This window comes from Lissotriton vulgaris, chromosome 1_1 (genome assembly GCF_964263255.1).
Source record: "Lissotriton vulgaris chromosome 1_1, aLisVul1.2, whole genome shotgun sequence".
Classification (NCBI taxonomy): domain Eukaryota; kingdom Metazoa; phylum Chordata; class Amphibia; order Caudata; family Salamandridae; genus Lissotriton; species Lissotriton vulgaris.
Window position 1 is genome coordinate 2,018,421,836 of NC_141685.1, and position 27,016 is coordinate 2,018,448,851.

Genomic DNA, 27,016 nt, shown 5'->3' on the forward strand with positions numbered 1-27,016 from the left:
CATCTAAGGGTGTCCCAGTTAGTGCTGCAGCCTTTAGAGGTCTTCCATGGTCACAGTGCCCTGGATACCTGTGTTACCATTTACCAGGGTCTGACCTGTGGCCAGAGATGCCAATTGGATTTTGGTACAGTTTTGGGAGAAAGAACACAGACCCTGGGAACCTGATTGGCAGGGACCCAGGGCACAACAAGTCAAAAGTGCATCAGTAGTCAGGCAAAAAGGGGGCAGGGGGTTACTGCAACAGAAACCCAGCTTCTCACAAAAGGTGACACAATGGATGATTGCTGCCTAAAGGGAAAAGTTGAAAAGAGAGTTTAACCCTGGTACAGAAGTAAACTGGACCAATGGATAATAGCATGAGGGATATGTTAATGGTACCTGAAAGGAGTCCAGTGCACCTAAGGGGGGGGGGGGGTGGTAATAAGGGAAAAAGGGCTACTGTTAGCCACAAATAGTGTTACTCAGACAAAAGACCCTAAAATAATTCATTACGAACCGCAAATTCACTCTCGTCAAGAAATTCCCATTGGTGCATGTTTCTGCGTTGGCCTGGGACAGCACTGCTGGTCAAAAGGAAAGGGAGAAAAGATCCACTATGAATGGTCTTACTAACTCGCAGACAAATTGCTCTTCTCCCTCTGCAGAAAGGGTCTTGGCTCCCATACCAGTATGATTCCTTCACATATCCTTCGCTGACTTCAAGTGCTGTGATTCCTTATAACAACACCATCCATAGTGAATCCTTTCTTCCCTTCAAAAAGATGGTACTATGTGTTTTTGTTTCATGTATAATTAATTTACTCTTTATTTGTGCCCTTTTTATTGATACCCATTCAAGCATTGTTGCATGATATGTTACCTGATATGATATTTGTTTGTAGGGCACCAAGCAGTTCCATTTAATGGTCGAAGATGACAAGAGACATGATGGAACTCTGAATTTAATCTACATGTAGAATAAAATACAGCTAACACATCCACCCTGGAGTAGCAAAAGAAGTTCTTGAGAGAAGAAGCTTTGGAGCAGCTGCTGGCTGCTAGTCACCTCGGGGACAGCTCAAAGTTTTGGAAAACTATCAACCACCCACTGTTCAAGCCAGACTTAGAACCTGCCCTGCAGTCCACTATTCTTCCTGGGGCTTGGGTTGAACACTTTAAATCCATACATTGCTAAACTCTGCATGTTCCATTGCCCCTTCTTGTGATGTTCTAGCTCCTATTAGCTTTACTCTGGAAGAGGTTTTTAACGCTATCCAGGTGCTCTGCACTAACAAGGCTGCCAGCCCCGATGGGGTCCCCTTGAATTTTTACGTCTAATAAAGAATTTTGGGCTCCTCTCCTAACTTTACATTTGAATTTAGCTGCAAAATCGAGTATCCCGTAAGCGTGGTCCTCCTCTGTGATAGTCCTTGTTCTCAAGAAAGGCAATTGCCAAGACCGTCAGTCTTATAGGTCCTTTTCGCTGATCAGCCCCACAGCTAGGATTGTTGGATGCATTTTAATGGACAGATTAGTGGATCTTCTTTTCAGTACGGTTTCTGCCAGGGTCTAAGCACTATAGATTAGGGTCTTAATTCATGTCTGCTTATTGCTAAATACACAAATGCCAAATAAAGGGGCTTTGAATGTTGCATTCATGGAACTTAGCAAAGCCTTCGATAGGGTCAACAGAGACAAGCTCTGGTCTATCATGCTGGAGATGGGGGCCGACCCTCAGATAGCTTTTTTTTGTGAGATATACATAACAATTTGACATCTTCCGTGAAATTTGAGAACGGGGTAAGGTGCACTGAACATTTTAAGCTGAATCGGGGACGCCACATCACCGTTGCCGCTGCTGGGGGACTTTAGACCCCGGAATCCTGTGCTCTCCCAGGAAGGAGGAACCACGCTGCTGTCAGGCGCACAAAAGCGCTCATGACACCCGCTGCATGGGATGCCACATCACAGATGCCGCTGCTGGGGGACTTCAGAACCCAGAATCCTATGCTCGACCAGGAGGGAGGAGCCACGCTGCTGCCAGGCGCTCAAAAGCGCTCATGACACTGCAACGCGGGACGCCACATTAACGCTGCTGGGGGACTTCAGATCCCAGAATCCTGTGCTCTACCGGAAGGGAGAAGCCACGCTGCTGCCAGGTGCTCAAAAGCACTCGTGACACCTGCTGCGCAGGACGCACATGGGCCGCACCCGGGCCAAGGGTGGGCCGGTCCTTGCCCGTCATTGACAGGAAGAGACAGGGCACGGCCACCCCCCTTGAATCCAGAGGACAGCTTAAGGCCCGAACTGCCTACTGTCTACATGTCTACACTTGACAGGTTTGTCTAACTGTGCTACCTACTGTGAAAAACTCAGAATTTCCCATAAAGCACGTGCTCGCAGACTTTGTTTGCAAGAGATTCCAGACTAATTATTGTTGACTGTTATTATTTAGCCCTTGCACACTGCGAAGCTGTCCGGTTGTTTTTTCAACTGATAAATGTCCTGAGCATGGGAAAAAGGAAATCAATGGAGGGGGTTGAAGGAGGGGTTGGCAGGGGTAGTGTTGGGAGAGACAACAGGGGGGAAAATGGTAGGAAGATTCAAAAACAAGCACTGAAACAGAAACATCCAGGAAGTAACTGTATCCTGGATAGAATACATTCACTCATTAGTGAGTGCGAGGGCATTTTAGAGGGTGATACATCTATATAGGCTCTAACTACTGAACCATCTCAATGCACGACAAATCATAGCTCAGATCGACAGCTAACTATCCCTGCAATGTTTCATAAGCCGGCCGGGGGAGGAAGCCCATCAACTAAAATGAGTGTTATTATAGATACGGGGAAGGAAGACTTCCTTCCAATAAGAATGTAAGTGATTATTATCAGCTACTGGGACTTGCAGTCGCTTGTTCCAAAATGTTCTCCCCCCCTGGCAGATCCTCTGGTAGGAGACGGGCTGGACTCCTTTTTGTGTACCCCCCGTCCTCCGCCCTGTAGTCCCTCTTCCCAGCCTGACTTACGGTTAAGTACCATCCCACCCATAGATCCCCAGGGAACGCATTCTCTTATTATTGAATTAAGGATGGAAATAACATCTATGTGTTCAATGATTGTGGAATTAACATCTATGGTTAAATTTTTGTGCAAAATGCACCTATCACCAAAGAAGTCATAAAGACCAAATTAAGTCAGGATCGCCAGCCCAGCCAGGTGAATCATTACACATACAAGTCAGGCTCCGAAACCTAGGGCTTAGCTAGCAAGGTTATTCTACACCAGAAATGGAAACTACCCCCTGCGTATTGCCAGGTTGCCCAAATGTGACTAGTTCAAACTTGGATCCAGTACAGTCACTAGACTCCTCTCCGTTAGGAACAGGATACTCCCCAAACAATACTCAAGAGCGCAGATCAACAGTGCCCAACTTTAATATGTGACAGGCCTCTACAATTTATATGGTAAATGTACCTAAATATGCTAATAGGAATGGTATGGAAAGTGCATATTCCCTTCCTAATAAAGCAATACATTGGATCCGCCATGTGAGGGGGTGCCACTCGGTTATTCGAGAACATATCATCAGAGCAAGAAGACACACATCACAAACTTATCTATTGAATTGGATTGAGTTAAAGCTTAAGGGACAAGATCTTGCTGAATCGGGGAGTCGGCCAAGGTTGCATTTTGGCTCCCTTTGTGTTTACTTTATATAACAACAGTATGTCACTGATTGAAGTAGGTAAGATCTGCCAAAAGTTGTTTCCCGACTGACTCCTTTACTGCTTTACACAGATGATGCTGTCCTAAGTACTCGAACTGCCCTGGACTTAGATGTTTTGCTCAAACAGTCAGTGACATTTATGGACAGCCTTGATTTAAACACTAATTTTACTAAGTTCCTTGTTATGATGATTGCCCCACGGAACATCCGGACTAGTTTGTATTGCGTTAAAGGCAATCTCCTCCGTCGAGTGCCTGTTTTCCAATATTTGGAAGTCCTATTTGACTCTTCTCTATCTTGGTCACCCTGTGGATCGGCCAGAGGACACATGTTCTCCAGGAGCAATGCTTCTGTGTTCATCTTTGGCTCTCTGCTAGTCCATAAGTCAATCAAGGGCATGGCAGATATTTATAGAGCTAAATGTGTTTCCATAGCATCTTACAGCAGCAACATAAAGAGGGTACACTTATGTGCCTTCGCTACAAGTAATTGAAAACTATTTTTCAAGAAACCTATGTTCTCCCTTGTAGGGATTGAGTATCTAGAGAACACCTTGATAGCATGACCCTTCCTCCTCTGGATCTCGGTGTGGGTTCACCCAGCTAACCGTTTTAATTGCTGTATTTTAAAAGATTGCTGGGCCCTTGATTGCGTAGCCAGCATTCAATGGATAAGATACATTGAGGCTAGCTTTACAATTTTGGGGCATCCCGAAATGTTTAATCACCCTGAACCTCTACTTGTGGAAGACTACCCTGGACCAAAAAAACCTTTGCGGAATGGAGGCCCAAGGAGAGAGCTTTTTGTATAAGAATAAATAATCAGTAAGAGACTATTTACCAGTGCGTCATGTTTAATATGTCTGACATTCACCGTTTATTTTCACACGCTTTCGTCAGAATTTAAAACATCAATGATTAGCCATTCCTCGTGGTAGCTCCTATGGTCTTACCTCTAGCCCTTGTAGCTGCAAGAATTATTACGTTCACGGTATGATGCATTTTATTATGTTTTGCACATTCTACAATAGTTAAGAAGGCTTTTCCTCATACCGTTATTTACAGATAAGAACTTGGCACAAGTTCCCCCTGCACTTTATTACTTAATACTGTTACCGGATGAGTTTACCTGTCTTTATATAGCTTTTTTTTTTATTTGGTGCTGTTCGTGTGAGTAAACTGTTATTGGCTACATGATGTGAAGTTAATTTTTTTCAGGCAGCCACGTACACAGTTTTAACCTGTATTTGAACTTGTATTTTACAGTGGATGTTTTTATCTGTATTTTATTTATGTTTTTCATGGGTTTTTTAAAGAAACCAAATAAAGATTGTTGATTGATTGATTGACTCCACATGTGATAGGGATGTTTTGTGTTCGGATGGTGCCCGTGTGAACTAACTGGTATTTGGAAGAAAGGTAGGAGGTGAACCAGTCAGGAATAGTGGGTGGGATGGTCAACTGTTGAAGACAGCTGAGAGGTCCAGCAATATCAGGCTGTAGGGTTTATCTTCATCTGTAACTAAGAGGGCATTGTCTATGATGTGTACATTAGCGGTCTCGTGCTGCAGTGTGACCTGAAGTAGTCGTGCTAGAGATGGTTAGCATTGATGCGATCGTAGAGTTGAACAGAGACTACTTTTTCAATGGTCTTGCTGATGAAGTTAACAAGGTCATTAGGATCTAGTGTAGGTTTCTTTCCTAACCTGTCTTGAGGGCTTCTGGGAAGATACCTTAATTGAGGGAGGCATTGACAATTGTTAGGAGGGGTAAGAGAGCATCCCCACTGAGAGCTCTAATGAAGGACGATGGTGAGACATCATCTTCATAAGACGTGGCTTTCAGCAAAATCTGGAATAAACAATCTTTGCAGACTGACCTCTGCGGGATTCTATGTGAAAGGGTGAGTGTAAGATATGAAACAGGCTCAGTATCATTGATGTGCTGCTGGATCTTCTGTATTTTTTTCTGAGGAAGAGAGCAATGGCATGGCATTTTTCAGTGGGGGTGAGGACTAAGGGTGGGCGTAGTTCGTAAAGTAGCGCTATGCAAATCTACTCAAAGTGCACTTCGCGAGCTATGCGTAACACTACGTGAACAGCCTAGTAGCATGTTCGCACTGTGCAAGATGTCGTTGTCAATGATTGTACAGTGCGGTCAAGCATCCGGCTCTGTGCAATCACTGAAAACTGCATCTTGCACAGTGCGAGCTGTACTTTTCTGCCGCTCAAGTAGATTTTACTCGAGCTGCAGCTTTCTCAACGCAGACTGGTATGTCTGGAGTTTCTCATCGCAAGTGGTCGCGAGCATGCGTGACCACTCGCAATGAGAAACCTGACCTCCCTACGTTGAGAATCTCGCCGGGAGATTTATTTTCCATGCTTGCGATCGGCAACTTGATGTTGCTGATCACGAACAAGGAAAAAGTCTTGCGAGGATGTCATTTTACTTGCTCGCGGTCGGCAACTTGATGTTGAGGACAGCGAGCAAGCAAAAAATTACAGCTGCACTACGCTATGCATGTTTGCACTGTGCTACGAGCAGCTCGCATTGTGCAAAGTTGCGCAAACTTCGCAAACTACGCGAGCGTAGCGTAGTGCTTTGCCAAGGGTTAGTGAGGACTGGGTGGGTCCAGCAGGGGGATTGATGCAGTGATTATTTTTCTTGAACAACATTCTGCTACTGTTGTCGACTTCATTGGTAATGATGGTTTAATATCTCCTTCCACATTGCTTCATCTGGACCTTGAGTCGATGCTTTCTACTTTGTAATTATTCTGAACCAATCTTTTTCTCCAGATCACAGAAAAAAAAGATGTGCATCATACACATGGCAGTCCTTCAATCTTATGAGCCTTCATCATTGGACATCTCTGCCTGATGAAATGCGCTCTCACCTCTCTATAAAGACTGTTTTTACGAAATATCTCAACCTACAAGAAACTCAATAACAAACCATATATATTTTTTTCTTACTTCTACTCTAAATCTGGCATTGCAAATATATAATAAATAAATATGTGTATTGCCATGTCTGCGTTGCACATTTACCTCCATCACCATCAGAACTGCCTTGATATGTTTCCATCCTAGTATAGAAATTCTAAGTACGTTGTAACTGCTGACGTATGCATATTTTCTTATGGAAATGCTTCTGTTGCTAGACCAAAGAAATAAATATAAATAAGCAAAAGGGAAAGCCAAACATCCAACCAATAATTTCCTAAAAGGGAAAAAGCCACTCCAGGGCAGTACTTCTCAGACTATACTGGTTACTTAAACTGATCAAGAGTGTGAAAAACTGTGCTGAATGCTGCCATTAACATCCCTGTTATTGATCACCAGGATAGAAACATTGTATCCCTACCTGACTGAAAGACTGAGCAAGATCCAGTCCGTCATTTGATTCAAGGAAGTCGCAGATCTAATTCAAAACAATAGGGTCTATATGTTTTCCAACCAGAGGTAAGGAAAAAAGTTGTTTATAAATCGTTGAATCTATAGGATGCAAAAGGAGGATTAATACAAAACAAGGTTCTCCAAAGTCGGTCCTGGAGAACCGGATCCATGTCAGATTTTTAGCATATCCCGATTTAGGTAAATGTTGTTATCTTAAAAATCTGGCATGGATCCGGCACTCTGGGACCGACTTTGAGGAACGCTGCTCTAAAACAAAACAAGCACATGCCAATGTGTAAATTGCTGCAAAGGTCCAGGTGGTAAGGGATCCTACTGCTTTTTCAACAATCTTGCCACAATGATGCTGCAACATTAGAAACATGACTCTCAGTAATGGGCCTGTCTATAATATAAACACAAGGAGATGATGGATGGAGTGCTGAAACTTTTCAAACACTCACACTCACTCCCAGTCACAGATCTAGGTGGAATCCAGCATCCTTCTTTGGCTCACTTTGCCACCCCAGTTGAGACACATATGCAGATCAGTCTTGACCCAGTGCCTCTTGGGAACAGTCCAGCCCGAACTGCCAAGCCGTGTCTTCCCTGGATCGGAAACAAGCATCCTGGGACGGTGTCAGGGTAACACCCCTCATCAGCCAGGCTAGCTTGAATAAAGTGGCAAAGTGAGCAAGGGACCCACATTTGGGCTCACCCTGCTAACTTAAGGCAAACAAAGCAAACACACAATGATGGACGGAGTGCAGAAACTTTTCAAACTCTCACCCCCAGTCAGACCTGGGTTGAATCCATCATCATTCTTTAGATCACTTCGCCACCCCAGTTCAGACACAGCTATATGCAAATTAGTTTTGATCCTGTGCCTCATGGAAACAGTCCAGCCTGTCCTGCCAAGCCATGTCTTTCCTGGACCGGAAACAAGCATCTTAGCATTCCCTGCCAACTTAGGGCGAAAAAAGCAAACACAAGGAGTTGGCAGGGTATGCTCAGATGTGGGTACCTTCCTCACTTTGCCACTGGATCCAGTCCAGGGAAGACATGGCTTGCAGTACGGGCTGGAGTGTTCCTATGTGGCACTTGGTCAAGACTGATTTGCGTATAGCTCTGTCTGAACTGGGGTGGTGAAGTGAGCTAAAGAACGATGATGGATTCAACCCAGATCTGTGACTGGGGTTGAGAGTTTAAAAAGTTTCAGCACTCTGTCCATCATCTCCTTGTGTTTGCTTTGTTTGCCCTAAGTTGGCAGAGTATACCTGACGTGAGTCCCTTGCTCACTTTGCCACTGGATTTAAGCAAGCCTGGCTGACGGGGACTGTTAGCCCAAAACCGGTCCCAGGATGCTAGTTTCTGGTAGCAGTAACAGCACACACTTGGACCTATGGAGATTACAGAAGGAGGAATACCTTGCCTCCCAAGAGGACTTCCTGCTGCTTGAGGACTGTCTTGCTCTCTGAGATGGCAGACTGGATCTGCACCCTTCATCCCAGGCTGACCTAAGTGACTCCAAGGGTCAGTTACCTAACTTGTTTCCTGAGCCATAGGGAAACAAAAAGCTCCAGAGGTCTCACTGCAAGTGCCAAACTGACCTTCTGCACTGGACCTGCCTCAGACCTACCGGTCTCTGACGGAGTGTGTTCCTCATCTCCAAGAGGTGCCGCCTCAGGCATCAGAGAGAACTCCTACTTGACTAACTGAAAGTTCCATCAAATCCGCACAGCTGACAGCTTCATCAGGACCAAAGCCAAGTGACACAAAAACCTGCAATGCCTCACTGTACAGTTGAAAAGTTCATTGCAACCCCTTGCACGGGTGAACGCTTTATTGGATCTAACGCCAAGCGAGGCAAAATCACGCCATGTAGACCTCGTACCAAGGGTATATGGTACAAAAGCCAGCTGACCAAACCCAGTCCTGTGCCTGGCCTGCACTCCAGTGTGGTCAGTCTGAACTTGTGAGTTTGCCCCTGTCTAGCTCGAACAGATACCCTCAGTTGCAATTTGTGCTATGAGCGTTATTTTATGTAAAACATTAAAAGTTCATATCGACGATTCTTTTGATAGAATTTTTTTATCATTTATGAGTCATTTTATGTATTAAAATGTATTCAATTTTTCTAAATCTTTTTGGAATTTTTCTTTTGTTCTGACTTTACTTTATTACTGGTTTTGTGCTACATACATTCTATACACATTGTCTCTGAGTTACGCCTGACTGCTTTTATGTCAAGCTGCCAGAGGGTTAAGCACAAGTTGATTTAGTGTCTTTTGTGGTTGTTGCCTGAGTGGGTCTACCACCTCTCTCAACCAATAACCACATTTCTCACGGGTAGGTTTTATGAAGTTCTGAGGATCATTGGATTCAGTTGATGCCTTTGTCATACTCAGTCAATATTATAAGTGCTGCGTGGGACTTACTTTACCAGGGCTAACAACCTCTTAGGTCTGCGAGCATCTGAAACCAACTTTAAAATTCCTTAGAGTCAATTTAATTAGAGAAAATACTGTACATGTACAGATAGTTCCATATTCATCAATTGGAACTATAATAATTCTCCTATACAGATGCAAGTGCTGGACACATGGTTGATTTCTTCATATATTCATACATCAGTATAGAAAAGATAAAAATATCAAGTGTGAAAAAGGGAATTGATAAAACAAGTAATGTACTGCTCACATAAACAATGAAAAACATACAATGCAGAGCAATAACACACTGGTCATTCACCAATTGTTATATTACTGTAATAATCAAGTGGGTGGCCTGTACAATTGGCTATTATCACATGTCATAGTAAGTGCTTAACCATATAGGTGAATTTTGAAGACGTTTTGATCCCGTACTACTGCAGGGGTCTCCTCAGGACCTATAAGATAGATTTGTTGAATATAGGCATAGGCTTTGTTCTTAGTGACCGACCACATTTTTTCAGACTTAGATGTAAACTGTATAAGTTTTTCAGAATGATTCGGCTCAAGCATTTTTTAGACCTAGACAAGACCAGAGACGGAGCACAGTGAAGGAAGAGGCTTACAGTTGCCCTCACAGATTGATACCCCGCCCACTTTATGAGTGCAGAAATTATTGTATTTGAGAATTTGGTCTTGAATCAAGTAAGAGACCTAGAGAACAAAAAGAGTTTCATTAGGTATGACATTAGTAAAGAAGAGAAAGATGCCCTAGTTCTATTAGCTAAGAATCGTGAGATCACAATTAAAACAGCTGATAAACATGAGGCTATTGTTACTCAGTAAAAAAAGAGTTATGAAGATGAGATCTTGAGAGAGTTACAGGACTAACAACATTACGAGAAAGTAATTTCGGATCCTCTAAAGAAGATCCAAGAGGAAATTAAAGGCATTACTTCTGATGCTTTAAATGAAAGCATAATTATGGACAAAGAATATGTCTACCTTAATCAACCACACCCTAGGACACCCACGATTTAAATACTTCCTAAGAATAATTAAGACGCACCCAAACCCACCCATCGAATAAATATATGAAGAAATCAACTAGGTGTCCAGTACTTGTACGGAAATATCTGTACATGCACAGTATTTTTCCAATTAAATTGACTTTAAGGAGTTTTATAGTTAATTACAGAAGCTCACAGACCTAAGTGGTTGTTAGCTCTGGTTAAGTAATGCCCCCGTGGCACTTGCTGTGATTTTGATTGTACATCACCCCCATCCCATGGGCGTATTGGATGATTCCTATTGTTTTTATGATGTTTGCCCTATTCAGAGCATTTATTCTTCACCTCAATACCTTAATGAGAATACAGGCACCAGCCCTGACCTGATGGTGAAAATAAGCTCCATAAAAAGACTAAGAACCAGCTTTAGAAAGCATTTTGAGGAGATAAGTTTAAACTATGTGTGAGGGAATTGTAAAATCAAAACTGGTGACGTTTTGTGTATATAGATTGCATTTACAAGCAAGAATAATCTGCCATTGTGGTTGGTTGTCCACATTCAAAAATGAGAAGGAAGGATGGAAATGTACTTCTTTCAACTTTATTTAAAATTGTTTATGACCACAACCGAGATCAACTACACAATTTATTTAATTTCCAAGATTATAACAAATGTATAAAATCTCATGTACAAAATAAACTGCAATAAGAAATGCTGACCTACAGAATATCTTTTTAATATTGACAAACAACTCTTTGAAATGTGAACACCTTAAAACAGACTTGCTCATTTGCAGAGTGCATAATAAAGTTCAGAAATTAATTTTGGGTTGAGATATGAACATTTAAAAATATTGAAGTTAAACATTTTCTGATGTCATTTAATGCCGGACACATATGTAACACATGGGATAGGTCTTGGATTCCTACTTGCCACAGAATATAAATAGAGGAATTCAAATGATCACCTTTCATCTTCCTGTCAGTGTAAAAGGGGTCAATTTCCAAGTCTAAGACTCAATAAAAGTGCTATTGCGTTATGGTTGATGCGAAAAGCATAGTTTGATCATACCATAGCAAATTATATATTTGCCAAAATCTTTTAAAAAATATTTTAACTTGTAACCATGTTCCACATGCAATAATAAGCTCAATCAAGCAATCTCTGTTTTTAAAATAATCATAATTGCCCTGGAGACCATGCTTTAAGTTGGGTGATATTGCAACTGAAAACTATCGGGGGCAATTTTTCAATTATTTGAGAGAGCCAGTAGTTCTTATGGATTAATTAATCCTCCCAGATGAGAGCCCTAAAAGATATGTCCAGGGCATTCGTCAATGAATCAATTTTTGCCAAAGAAGGCACCTAGGTGCTTGATAAACTAAGCTCCTATCTAAGAATTTGAGCAGGGATTGCATTAAAGAGAGAACAAAATCTCCAAAATATCTTCTTTTCATATGACTGTAAAAAGGACCTCTTTGAAAATTGAGATGTATTCCAATGCATAGTTTAAGGAAGAGGAAATGTTTATTTTGCAAACATAAAATAGATGATTAAAAAGTATTTTTCATAGGGATCTATTGATTGGCTGGCGCGAATTTGCATGGACCAAGACTTTATCCTTCCCATAGTTAAGACAGAAGCATTATTACTTAAATTACAAATCAGAGTTCTTCCTAAGTAAGTATAAAATTTCACAACCACTAGTTATTTTTGTCCTAGATACGAAAATAAGACAGCCCTATTTGTCCTAGTTAAAGCTAACATTTTAGTTTTGCAAATATTTATCTTTAAAAAAATATAGTCAGCAAAATTATTCGGCTCTGTCAAATGTCTGTGAAGGCCAACTGGAGTTAAATTAAACAGTACCACATCATCAGCATACATGAAAATATGTATTGGTTTGAACCACTTTTTGGTAGAAGGTTTTTCTATAGCAAAAAATAATGTGATAAATCTTCAAAATACAAGAAGAATACGATTGGTGTTAACAGACAACCCGTTTCAAACCATGTTTCTAATTATAGGAGAAGAAAGACCTTTGTTGCTCCCTAAGAAGACCTTCCACTATGATGAATAATAAAGTACAACAATGAGACTAAACAGATCTGGTGAAAACCCCAATAACAACTATTTCTGCCGTTTTGTTTTCGGCCTGTCCACCCTATCAAAGGGGGGTTGTGAAATCAATGACCGCTGTTTATATAGATTGGTTCTTTCCTACCACAAATCTATCAAAAATGTTTTGCACCACTGTGATGTTATCTGTGACCGATCGATGAGAGCTAAAGCCTGTTTGTTCCAGTGGGATGATATCTGCCGTGTAAGTACATTTTCCTCAATGTTCTCCAAGTGTTCTCACAGAGATTTTCTGCATCGCATCTGAGAGGGCAATTTGCCTATAAGTTCCAGGTGTTTTTTGCTGCCTTGTTTACGAATGGGCAAGATGACATTACCTCTCTGCTAATTAGGTATAATTCTAGTTGCATAATAAGAAGAAACCAAAAGTGTAAGAACACTGACACACAAATAAACATTTCCTTTCAGAACTGTAATTGGCATTTCATCCACGCTCACTGCTGCAGAAAGTATTGCTCCTTTTAAGAAACCAGCAATGTGATCACTGAGTTGGGGAGATTATGAGAAGTTGATTGCAAGATAACAAGGGGAGCAATGTTGGCTTTGTTCATTGGGATAGGCCTGGAAATATAATTAATCCAAGTCTAAAGTGGTATCACATTGATGCTTGTTTTACCTTTTGATACACACATTGTTTTAACGATTTGTCAGAAAGATGTTGGATTGTTTTCTTGTCAGGCTCTGTACAAGCCATTCCAACTCAGATCCATTTGATGGCGTTTTTGACCTGCATGATTTCTTTTTCATTTTTTTCTAAGAGAGTTGCTTATTTTTGTTTGTTCTATTGAGAAGAAAGAAACTGTGTACAAATGAGTTTATTTATTTCCACTGCTAGTTATACCTCTACTTCATCCTTTGATACTTTTTTGGTTGTGCTATGTTATTACTCTTATCTCTTATATGTTGTAGCCATTTTTTTGTATATGTCTTGAAGATGCCAATTGGACCAGTCGATGGATTATCAAATATATCTATATGAAAACATGCCAGTACTTCATTAAAAGAACTTAACTGTCAAGGATTCCAAAGCAGTCTAATAATACCAATTAAATTTCCGTTTGACCAGTTGTTGTAATGGATAATTCCAATAAACTGCTAAGTATGATATGTGTGGTCTTAATTTCTGAGACTAGTTCATATATTCAATATGTTGTGATGAGATAGAGAATGCCTTAAGGAACTACATCTGGTCACATTGGCTGGTATGTCAAAGCCGCTTCTTTAGTTTATTTTTATTGCTCCTATGGACTGTAACTCTTTTAATAAAAGTATTCTTTGCTTATTAGCTCTTCTTTTATTGTGAAACAATGATCCATGAATATTTCAACTTTCTTCTAAATCCTGATTTTTATAGGCCTGCATCTCCAAAGTTGTGACTTTAGCATTGAAATCTCCGACTAAGAACAGCAACGTTGCTGTTTCTCTATACATTGTTTCATTTATGAAATCAAATGAAGAAGTCAGAAGAGAACTATGATTCTCTTCTGATGGAATATAAACATCAAAAGTAAAGTTTCTATGGTTACATATCCCATTTGAAAGAATCATCTTAAGGCACAGTAGCGACCGGATTTTCAGACCAAGTTATCAGCTTATTGATTATAGCACACCCAGCCGCCATGTACCACCTCCCTTCCCAGTACCTACAAGCACTATATCTAAATTACTCACCTGGGAATAGGGAATCCACACTATATCCTATATTTACTTCATAGAACTGGCCACATCTTTGATTCTGCAATTGCTATAACGTCTCTCGACGATCTCATTAACGACCGACCACGGACGATCTCACTAACACCCGACCACGGGTGATCTGATTAACGCCCGACCACGGACGATCTCACTAATGCCCGACCACGGACAATCTCATTAACCCCTGACCACGGACGATCTCAATAACACCCAGCCACGGGTGATCTCATTAATGCCCAACCACGGACGATCTCTTGGACATCTGCTATTTGGGTATCTGATGAGAGCCAATTTCCCTAACACATGGAATGGGGCCTGACCTTCCCAAACAGAAACCAGTAGTGCCAATCATCCCCACTGGAAGATATTTTCTATCCAAAATAAACATCTCCTTCCGTCATCAGTTATCTATAAGAAGGGAATCGCCCATCCTTCTATACGTCAGCACCTGGCTAAAAAGAAAGGTTAATCCTGTCAAAGAAAACAACATGCAATGATAATCTCTAATCATTTGGGTCTCTTTATTATACAATAAAAGAATGACAAGACAAAGACATTTGCGATAGCAGTATATCTATATATGAAATAAAGAATTATTAGTGAAAGGGGGAACCTAAACATAAACTAGAAAGCAAAAAAAGGAGTGAATGATTATATAATGCAACCTATCTAGGAACGCCTACGTTGATAAAACACCAGTGCATCTCCAAAATAGTCACTTTGATCCCTTTGCTATTGTAGCTTTTAACAGATAGTCCATATCCTTGATCAGAAGCCACTTCCACAAAACCAGACGGTCAAGAAAATTCAAGCTTTTATTTTGCATGTGAGAGGTTTATAAAATCTACTGTTGTGTCTTTATCCAGTTAATCTTGGCCTGAACAGTCGTGGCGGCATCCATGCCGCCAGATTGCAGGGACGGTGTTCATTAAGGACCTCTGTTAACGCTGAGGTTTTGGAACTTAACATGGCTCCACATTAATATTGTTACTGGGAAGACTGATTCGCCACACTACGTGTCTGAAATGATTAAAGGGATCCTGCAATAATATGACGACTGTTCAGGCCAAGATTAACTGGATAAAGACACAACAGTAGATTTTATAAACCTCACATAGATACAGGAATTGAGATTTATGATTACACTATAAAAAGCCTTGAGAAAGCCTGAAGGGGGCGAAACGCGCGTCGGCTCTGGATCATAAGTTTGCAAAATAAAAGCTTGAATTTTCTACACCGTCTGGTTTTGAGGAAGTAGCTTCTGATCAAGGATATGGACTATCTGTTAAACGCTACAATAGCGAAGGGATCAAATGACTATTTTGGAGGTGCACTGGTGTTTTATCAACGTTGTGTTGACCTACAGCCTGAATTGAGGTGTGGGCAGGTGGTGACTGTTTGATGCCCTAGGTGGATGTGCATCCAACGCCAAAGTAGCACTCCGTATTGCTCATTGTGTGTAAAATTGCATTGATTTTTGGTTAATGAGAACTAATGTTGATGTGCGAGTCAAAATAGCAAATCCACCATTCTTTTGTACCTATCTAGGAACGCTTCACCATAGTCTCACGCATTCTGGTCTCAGCCACTGAGCTGGTCCCTCTTTCTCTCGATTCGGTTCTTCCTGGACTCTGCTCTGCACTCGCTGGTACACGTCTGCACAGCTATGCCTCGTCAATGCTGCTACACCTTCTCACTGCTTGCACCCTCTTTGCTCTCTTCATCTGCATTAGTCTATAATAGCACTCTACTAGACACCGCTGCTGACTTCAATCTGCTCCCAAGACTGGCTGTTTAACAGTCTTCCATCTCGGTGACTAACTAACTTCTCCAATCTTTCCAAGAACCATCTAGCCTCTCCAACTCTCCAAAACCAACTGAACACTCTGCTCCACTGCTCTCTGATAATATGGGAGGCTCTCTGCTCATGGTAATTTCCAGCAAGCACCCTGCCTCCCACCGAATTCCTGTACCAAGCCCCGCGCTCCCTGCGCTCCCACAGTGGCCAGCTGTAGTTGCGTCTAGAGCCCGGGAAGTAAGCACATTCCTTCGATAAGGGCCAGTCCTCACCAGTTTCTAACTAGTGAATAACAAGCTGAAACTAAATATTGCCTTTAGCCTACAAGTGCCTCGGACTACTGAGGCAAGAAGACAAGATGGCTGCTCTTTAGTTTAGGCCTCTAGGCCCGAAAAGAGGCAAAAGAGACATAGAATCATGCCAAAGCCAATAGGCAAACCCTGCAAATAGGTAGAATAAAGTCAGAAATGAAGGACCAATCATCATATACTGAGATGGCGGTGGACAATGGTCACCACCAGTCCAAATGGTACAAAATACCCTGTCGCTACAGGCACTTAAGAGAATTTTTAAGAAATAAAATGCATTTTATGTTCCAATTAAAATCCAATCAGTTTTGTAGATTTATTTATGTTTTATATGTCTGCCAGACAGGACCAAATAGATATTTGATTTGGGGCATCCGCAGTTGGAGTCCGTCTTCTTATACACCTACCCTCTAAGTTGACATGTACAATAACTGAACGGGGCCATGCTGTGAAGTGCAAAGTGGCGATCAGGACAATTTCCATATTCTAAAATGGATTCTAATCTGATTTATTAACCACATCATGCAAATCTACAGTATTTCTATAGGTTTTCTTAAAAAATACAAAAACAACAGTTGATGGACAGAATGCAGAACAATGTCATAAATTCACCCCAGTACAGAGATCTGGCCCAAATCCATAGTTTTTTGCTCACCATGCCAGTCCAGTTTGAACCCAGCCATATGCAAATCAGTGCCCAATGGGAACGAACAGTGCAGCCCGAACTGCCAAGCCAGGTCCTCCCTGGACTGGAAACAAGCATCCTAGGACCGGTTTCGGGCTTTCAGCCCTCATCAGCCAGGATAGCTTGATTCCAGTGGAATGGAGAACACAGGACTCAGGTCTGAGCACCCCCGTCCCACTCAGGGTGACAAAAGCAAAAACAACAGTTGATGGACAGAATGCAGAACAATGTCAGTGTTTTGGACACGTCTTCTTTCCTTTCATCTTATTTTCCCCGAGGAGCGAGTGACCACCGATGATGAGACAGGGGCCTGTCTGGAAATTGCATACCAGTTACCCCGCTTGGTGGTGTTTCCGTGAGGGGTCACTTGCTTTTCGCACATTTTTCCTCTATTTAGAGTAAGGTCCAATGTGTGGTGTGGACTGTTGTGAACCACTACGATTTGGGTCACCCTGAGCGTTTCGTTCTGAAGTGTTGTCTTGGAGAACAGATATTTTAAACAGGGCAGAGCACAGTGTATTATCTCATTATAATGTGGATAAGAGAGTAGTGGGGAGTAGGATGTGTTCGACCCCCCCTTGAGTCACTGATAAATCAGCTCGCTATTTGGATTGGGTCTCATTGTGTATTATTGACTGTGAGTGGAGGGCGACCCTTTCCGTATTCCCTCTGAGCTCCATTATTGTTAGAGTGGCTAAGGCTTGCGCCAAAGCCAGGCAGAAACCACCACTCTAGTCAGGGCAAGGGAGTTACACGCCAAGATAACCCCTGCTCACCCCCTTGGTAGCTTGACACGAGCAGTCAGGCTTATCCCGGAGGCAATGTGTAAAGCGTTTGCGCAACACACACACACAGCAGCAACACACTAGGCACACCACAAAAAGGAACTCCACACAAGGTTATATAGAGAGGCAGACCCTGATGCAGAGGTCTAGCCCGGGACCAGGGTTCAAATCCTCGCCTCGGCGGGTCTTGGGCTCAAAATTCCACGGACCTGATAATTCTCGCCTCGGTGCCTCTTCCAATCATGGAGTCCCACTCTGCAACTCTGGGCAATAGCTTGCTTAATCTCCACAACGGCCCCCACAACGCTAAGGATGCCTGGCCTCCACCTTGAGGGCGCCCAGGAGTGGACGCCTCACAGGGAAAGCCAGGATGGGTTCCACAGCGGTATTCGTACAAGTGCCTTGAGACCCTTGCAGGTGAGTAGTGCGCTATATAAGTATGCAATTTACATTTACAAAAATAGGCTTTGTATTACCATAAACACATTAGATCATAATCACACAGATACACTGTGCCAACTGGCACTTGGCAGTAAACGGATTATATACATCTGACAGGGCCACGTTGGCCACTGTCAGAATCAGCACCTAGTAGAAATAGCACTTCTAAAACATAGAATAATTGTAGCAAAAAATAACACTTGTAGGACACAACCAGTCACCACTGGTAAAAGGTAGGTACACACTACGCAATACTAATCACCATAGGCATAGATCAGGCAAGGACACATAAACTCACTAGTATAACCTATACTAGGCAAAACAACCTCCTAAGCATGAAAACACATTTAGAGGTATCACAGACATGGCACATTACGCATAAATCACATCACGCAATTATAATCACAAACATAGTAGGTAATCACATTGCGCAAAAATCACATGGGGCATAACCATGTACCCTAAGCGGGGGCACAACACCTAATACTGTCCCCAGGCCAACTTGGCCTCTCAGGGGCTCAAACGCCCTTTGTCCAGCAGAGTCAGGGCTACAAGCTGCAAATGCAGCAATGAGCAGGGCGCTCCAAACTTGCACCTGAACTCCCCTCACATCCGGAACTTCCATGGACACACACATTCCCCATGCATTCCTATGGGAGGGCAGGCCAATCTCACCACACGCACTCAGACTGCGCACACACTTTACACTGGGACACAGGGTGAAAATGCGCAGAAGCCAGAAACAACTAACACCAGGTCACATGTAAAAGCAAAAAGCTTAGGGGTGAAACTGCCAAAAGGGCCAAGTCCAACAAAACCCCCTTCCAGCCAAAACGCATAGCAGACCAATCACCACTGTGATGGGCTTCCCTGCTTTGGGCGATAGAACACGGACGCGGGCCCGCCACTGCATGGACACCCTCCTGTTCTACGCCACGGTGAACCCATGGAGTTCCTTCTAAAAAAGCTGTACGGAACAACTGGGCTACCCCACTGGTACTCCCAAGCTGTCCGTTGCCCGGACCAGGCCCTAGGCCACCCAGGTGCCACTGGTCCTTGCCCATTCGCAGAGCGGGGGTAGTAACCCCTGGTACATAGTAGCCATTCTCCACTCTTCCTCTCCTCAGGATAGTTCTAGACTGCCACTGATCCTCCAGCCTAGGGTCTGCACCCTCAGGCAGACCAGAAGTCACGGGCAAGGCTCTCCTCCCCCTACCTCTCCTTCTAGGGTTCCACCTCCTTTGCGAAGCACCCATAGAACACCACTCTCCCAAACCTAGGGTTTAACCCCTCAGGTTGCACTGGGGTCAGAGGCGAGGACTCCCACCCTCTGCACCCCCTTCCGGCGTTCTGTACTCTTCCAACTGGAGTGGTATCCCTGGAAGATGAACCGGTCAGGACACTGATTACAGACGTCCTTCCCTCTAGGTCAGGCAGATCCTGAACCTGGCCTCCCAACCTTGGGTCTAAAACCTTTGGCGGAATACTTACCTGGCACTCCAGGTTTCTGGGGACTCACACTCTATCCCCCTGAGGCTAACACATATGTTGTGTGACCGTCTGTCTGGCGCATATCTCCTGTACCCTGTCCACCTGATAGTGCGCGAAGATCCCTCACAACAGAAGTGGTATCACCATGGTCACTCCAAGGGAACGTAGCCCAACTGGCTAGTCCCTGACCCACTGGTTCTTCCACTGGGGAACACATCCCCCATTCACTCCTCACTTCGGACTTCTGTGCCCTCCCAACTGGAGTGGCACTGCCGGACACTAGAACCACGGGAGCACAATTTATAGACGTTCCAGGTTCTCTAGACACTAGGAGATCCTCAAATAGACTAACAGGACAGCCCAGGTCCCCAACCTGCTGCTCCCTAAAGAAACCATCCAGGCTCTGAGACTGGGTTTCGGGCACCTGGGAACTCTCAGTCCCACACTCACTCCTACCCCACTGAGACAGGACATGAGCCCCTACACCCCTCTCCCTAGACTGGGATGTAGCTGGGCTACTTTGGACCTCTTCAACCACTCTGGGCTGGACGATACCTAAACCACTACTTATGGGATCACTCACCAATGACTCTTCAGAACCTCTGGCACTTTCCCAGCGGTCTGCTTCTTTTGCAAGGGCCCAAGGACAAAAGGAGTCACACCTCAACAGGTGTTGGCGCAACCCCGGCGAAAAACAATTGAGCATGTGCTCTCTGATAGCCAGGTCGAACAGTCCGTCAAAATCAGGTTCCTGGTGAACCTCTATCCAATCATTCAGTGCATCATGACAATCATCTGCAAAATCCCCCCAATCCTGGTGAGACAGTTTCCTACTGCCCCGGAACTTCAACCTGTATTCCTCCTCTCGGCACCAAGGTACCATACTTTGGGAACTGGGAATGGGACTTCCTGCACTGGACCCTATATTGCTGCCACCACTGGACTCCACCTTCCATGGGGAATCCAGAAAACTATAACTGCGCTCAGGGGATAATCTACCCTCCAGAGCTAATTTCTCCCTGGCAAAGGCCCTCTCAGCCTCCGTGATCCTCTCCTGCACACCCAGCTGCGCTATTTCCGTAGCATGCTCTAACCTGAGCTTCTCCAATGCCAGCTGGTGCACCTTTTCTTCCTCCTATCTATCCACTCCTCTGGGGACAGGGAAAGGGATGGGGTGCTGCACCTGACACTGGACCCAGCAAGGGACTCCCTATCTATTGGGTCTTCACTATCTACTGGCATCCATGTACTGTCATCTTCTCCCTCCTCCTCAGACTCTTCAGGGCTCCCCTCAGACCCACCACCCTCATGGCGTGAGGCCCGTGCCCTCATCTCCTCACTGCGCTTACGTTCCCAGTCATCCTTCTGCCATTGGATTAGGTTGTCCCTAAGTTTGTACGGGATGTCTGAGCCATTCACTGCTATGTCTCTCTCTTCACAGAACTCTACCAACTCATGCACACTGTATCTAAACAGACCACAGAAATTAAAAGCAGACTCCATCTTGGCAGGACGCTCAGGGACACGTGCAACACAGGGGACCTAACAGTCTGAGCTGAAGCAAGAGTACACAATCTAAAAATGACACTCTTAGGAGAAACAATAAAATAAAACTCAAAAACAATAATCCCCAAACATGTGATTATCTAAATGCAGAGTTTGTAGTGCAACCAGTTGTCACTGTGGTATTGCGCAAACACAAGTCCTATCCTCACCGCTGGCAACCAATGTTAGAAATGGGATTTCTGGTTGACTAAGGCTTGCGTCAAAGCCAGGCAGAACCCACCACTCTAGTCAGGGCAAGGGAGTTACATGCCAAGATAACCCCTGCTCACCCCCTTGGTAGCTTGGCACGAGCAGTGAGGCTCATCCCGGAGGCGATGTGTAAAGCGTTTGCGCAACACACACACACAGCAGCAACACACTAGGCACACCACAAAAAGGAATTCCACACAAGGTTATATATAAAAATAGCCTTAGTATTACAATAAACACGTTAGACCATAATCACACAGATACACTGTGCCAACTGGCACTGGGCAGTATTTACAGGGGTTTATATACATCTGACAGGGCCACGTTGGCCACTGTCAGAATCAGAACCTAGTAGAAATAGCACTTCTAGAACATAGAATAATTGTAGCACAAAATAACAATTGTAGGACACAACCAGTAACCACTGGTAAAAGGTAGGTACACACTACGCAATACTAATCACATGAGGCATAACCATGTACCCTATTGGGGGCACAACACCTAATACTGTCCCGAGGCCAACTTGGCCTCTCAGGGGCTCAAACGCCCTTTGTCCAGCAGAGTCAGGGCTACAAGCTGCAAATGCAGCAATGAGCAGGGCGCACCAAACTTGCACCTGCACTTCCCACACATCAGGAACTTCCATGGACACACACATTCCCCATGCATTCCTATGGGAGGGCAGGCCAATCTCACCACACGCACTCAGACTGCGCACACACTTTACACTGGGACACAGGGTTAAAATGCCCAGAAGCCAAAAACAACTAACACCAGGTCACATATAAAAGCAAAAAGTTTAGGAGTGAACCTGCCAAAAGGGCCAAGTCCAACAGGCCCTATGTTCAGTATTCATGATGTTGGCATTATTTAGCTTGCATTGTTATTTTCAGGGGATTGATGTCCTTCATATCTCTCTATAAATGTATGTGCCTGAAACCCAATGCAACTTTCTAAAATTAGCCTTGCTCTCTAATGAAAGCCTAAAACGCGTAATGGACGACAGAGGACATGTGTATGAGATAAACAACTGAGATCAAATTAGATCTTGGTAAATTAAATTCATATACCACTTGGTCAGCTAATAATGCTCCGAAATTCAAACATGCAAATTCGTGCTTATATTATAGAGACTATGAGGAAAATAACTTGTAAAGATAAAGCACAAATGAAATGAGAAAATCCACACAAAAGAGGCAACAACTATAATTAATTTCTTCTTCTGCAAGCACCAATTTTAAATGATAGGATTTTGCATTCTGTCCCTGACTCCTTTCTTGTACATGCAAAAGATTTGCCGCAAATGGCCCTTCACCCTCATTAAAGTCAAATTTAATTAATAGGTCACATTTGTAATTTAAATTCAACTGTGCCTAGTCAGGACGCTTTGGAATCCTCCATTGGTGGGTTCCTGTGTATTGAAACGAGTATTTCCACTTATATACCTTCAAATGTGCAAAAGGGGACGTTTATGCCTGGGATAAACGAACAGCAAAGAAATGTGCATTATTTTGTAACAGCACCAGTATTTCGAATTCTGCACATCAGTTAACGTGTGAGATTATTGAACTCCCTTCAAAAGGAAGCCGGGAGTCTAATGCGGTAATTGCGGGAGATGTCGAGTAATCCGACATGCGTACACCTACAGCATAACTCCAATTCATCTTCTAATCTGTTTAGTAATATTGCTTCGCCGCTAATTATTTAACTAGTTGCATTAGACATCAGAAATTGGGATATTTAATACTTTCCTATTGATGTGTATACATCCTTGAACAATTATTGGATTTTAAAAGCGAAGGGCGCACCCAAGCTCCGTGAAATACACTATTTACACATATAATTAAAAAAAAAGCAGACTTCGCACTCTGTACCTCTTTTAAAACGGCTGTTTTACGCACTTCGGCATATTCTGGGGATTTGGAAGGCATTCTGGGTACGCGGGCGCCCTCGTCTGGAAAAAAGAATGCATGCATGTTTGTTACAAAAAGTACAAGTCTAGCAAAGATGTTTTTTTTATGTACATTTCTCCGGGCACATGAAAAACAGGGCAGTTCGAGATGCGCATGTTTACCACGTGGTTGTGTGAACATAATAACATACATAGAGAGTTTTTTTGTGAAGAATTCTATGTACCAGAAAAGTTTCCAACAGGAAGTTTGAGTAATTAATTTGCATGTTTTAGTAGTTCTTGGTTTTACAGTGAGGTACAAAATCTCCACCAGTCGCTTTCTCCTCCAGTCTATTTCTTTAATATACACACGTGGGCTGTAAACATGGCCAAGAAGTGAGAAGATATTCTGCATAATGCCTATAAGTCAGGGCTTTAAGTGGGCCAAGTCTCATTGGTGCTGAGCACCGGCAGTTTTTTTAAAGGAGGCCTCGGCATAGGCGGTCCGTTTTTTCCGGATTGCAGTGACAGCAGTCGGCACATCAATGTGCGCTGCTCACTCTGCTCACTTTTCACTAGTGGAGAAGTTACGGCATGCCGTCATGCCAGGTGAGCGTTGTGGGGGAAGGGAAGTCCTTTAAAGAGAGTCATTATCTCTCTGGATTTCCCTTCTCTTTTTGAAACTCAGGAGCAGCAACATTGTCGTAGTGTCTTCAATATTAACATACAAGCCATAGTTGCCGCCTATTTATCGTAAGCAACTAAAATCCAGTGACAAAGCCAATAGTCCAGACTTGTTATAGGTATGATGTCACTTGTTGTATCATATATCTGGATGAAATGACAGAAACAGCAAAATACAAGCTGGGTGGCACGCTATGCTAAGCACAGATGTTTAGGTGTTTTAAGTCACGCCCTTAATTACATTGGCCACACCCCCTTGAGAGACCCCCCAGTTTTTTTCATCCCACTTAAAGCCCTGCCTATAGTGAGACTAGAAGCGGGACGGGAGATGTCTAAAATGTCTCCCTCTCTTTATAGGTGCTATCATATTCATATCCAGACTAGACTGCATGCACTAAGCAGACGACAGCCAGCCTCCTTTTAGAGAGGCTACGGAGGCCGAAGGGCCATTCGCATATATTGCGTGACTGCCCGATCTGGGGATTTTTTGCACTAGATTTTACATCACAACACGTTTTCTTGTAACTTGTGTGTTACCCACCACCTGTGCTGGCCTCCAGCGTTCTAGCAAGTTGTGGGCGCCGCCTCCGCCCTGAGACTAGCTGGAGTGGAAGGAAGGGCTCCTATGCCTCAGTGATGGTCAGAGCTTTAAGTGGATGGAAAAGGTGTGTTTGTGGGGGGTGAGCCTATGTAACGAAGGGTGTTGGCTAATAGAGTGGAATACAATCCTGCATTGCAAAAGCTCATAAATAAACACTTTTTTCACAAAGCCATAAGCTGAAAACTTTAAGTAACAATACATTTAAGTTGATACAGAAACATTTTTTTCTTCCATTAGAAACAGTAAGTCTGAAAAGGGCATTTTTGGGAAAAATACAAGTATTCTGGGTTAGTTACTACAGGCTTTCCATTTTCATACTGCATGCAAACGCCTAACATATTGTTTAGGTTAGTTTTATTTATCAGCAAAGGAAACAGTTCACTTTCCATTTGACAATATTATGCAGAAATATGATTCCCAGTAGATGTCCTTCAGGTTTTCCTTAAAGCCATGGCAGTCAGGGAAAAGGGAGAAAACTAATACTGGATGAAGTGCTAAAAAAACTCGACAAGAGACAAGCAGCAATGACAATAAATAAATACCGAATGATCAGGGTTCAGTCAGAGAAAGAGAGCAGAGTGTGATAGGCTAGGAATGTTTATGCATGTGTTCTGACTTCACTTAAGCAGGACGTTAGAGCAAAACGTTTATCACAGCGAGCCTGCCATAAACGAGAAATAAAACAAAAATCAACTTTACAGAACTTTGCATGGTTGCAGTGAACACTGTGTCCCACTACCAAGTAGAAGAAAGGAATTTAAAATATTGCTTTATTCTCCGTTTTAAGACCTCGTCTTTAGTCTCATCATCTGAAAATATGACTATATTTGGTGCGTCCTTTCTCTTCCTCTTGATGGACAGGGATTCTATGTAGAATGATAGTGTTTCATTAGGAACTTTAAATGAAACCCTTGGGAAATAGGTCCTGTTTAGGTCTCGCCTACGCAGCACGCATGCGCTGCTTAGGAGGGGACCTCCTATAATCGATTCCGTTTTTGCCCTTTGCATTGCTTTGAATAGCAATGCCTGCACGTTTGGCGGTTCCCTTGCGTGAGCAAGCAGCGCCATCTGGTAGCAATTATCGAGCTCGCTCCCGCAAGGGAAACGCTGCGCGTACCTGCTCTCGGCTTCACTTTGGGGTTGGGCACAGGGCTGAATAAAAATAGAAACAATCTAAAACAGTACTCACTTTTGATTGTATTTATCCTGCCTGGGCTCCTCTCTATGCCGCCTGCTGTTTTGTAAAACCAGCTTTGCTCTACCCCCTAAATCTTTAAGCTTCTGCCGCTACGCCGAGAGTGAGATGCATTTTTTAAAACTTTTAGCGCGCGCAATTGTTTCACTTTAGAGTTGGACACAGGGCTGAATAAAAATAGAAACAATTTACAACAGTACTCACTTTTGATTTTCTTTATCCCCACTTGGCTCCTCTCTACGCCACCCGCTGTTTTGTATAACCATCTTTGCTCTACCTGCTAAAACTTTCAGCTTCTGTCATTAGTCCATCATGTGGGCACTACCGGGTCGCACGCCAATCAATCAAGCGACTGAATGTATATTCTGAGTCAGTTGTGAGTGAGAGGTGTGAGGTGACCTACGATTGGAACAGCGAGAGTACATCAGTCAATCATAGTGAGATGCAGAGAATTGGGAAGTGCTGATTTGCTATGAGATCCGACGTGCCCCTATCTAAGCTGTCTTGTTTGGTGCTGTTTCTTCTGTGTTTGTGGTAGCTTTAGACCGCCTACCTGAGTTGAGTTTACTTGTATCCTTCCGTAACACTTTTGTCTTGGTCTGGCAGTCTAGGAGGCACAAATGAAGGAGGGTGATGGGGGAGCCCTTGGCAGTGAACTGCGAGCGCTGTTTGGCTTCTGTCACGGTCTGTTTATTACTGATACCTGGAGCGGATTTTTTGGTTGCTGTCCACGTTCCGGGTGCTCATCCTAAAGCTGTCACGGCCTAACGGAGCGCCTAGGTACAGCAGGATATGAAGTCGCAATTCTCTAATTTGTGGAAACGGAGTGTTCCATTTGTAATGTGACACTAGCCTGATTCTATGTTCAGAGGGAAGATGATTTCACTACGAGACTGGAAGCTCTAATATGACGAATAGACGTTTAGATCAAAGGAAGAAGAATTTTCTGTCCATATTTTTATAAATAAATTAAATGCTTTAGCAATGAGCCAGAGCTCCCACG

The 27,016-nt window shown here is 43.3% G+C and overlaps 1 protein-coding gene across 1 annotated transcript in view; it reads right to left on the bottom strand.

Moving 5' to 3' along the window:
* The window catches only part of LOC147751542 (uncharacterized), a 785,370-nt gene that overhangs the window by 708,971 nt on the left and 49,383 nt on the right, over window positions 1–27,016 (bottom strand). Inside the window, exon 2 of the mRNA XM_086938708.1 lies at window positions 23,517–23,596. Within this exon, the coding sequence (XP_086794834.1) occupies window positions 23,517–23,573 (57 nt within the window). The 5' untranslated portion in view covers window positions 23,574–23,596. The remainder of the gene's footprint in view (window positions 1–23,516; window positions 23,597–27,016) is intronic.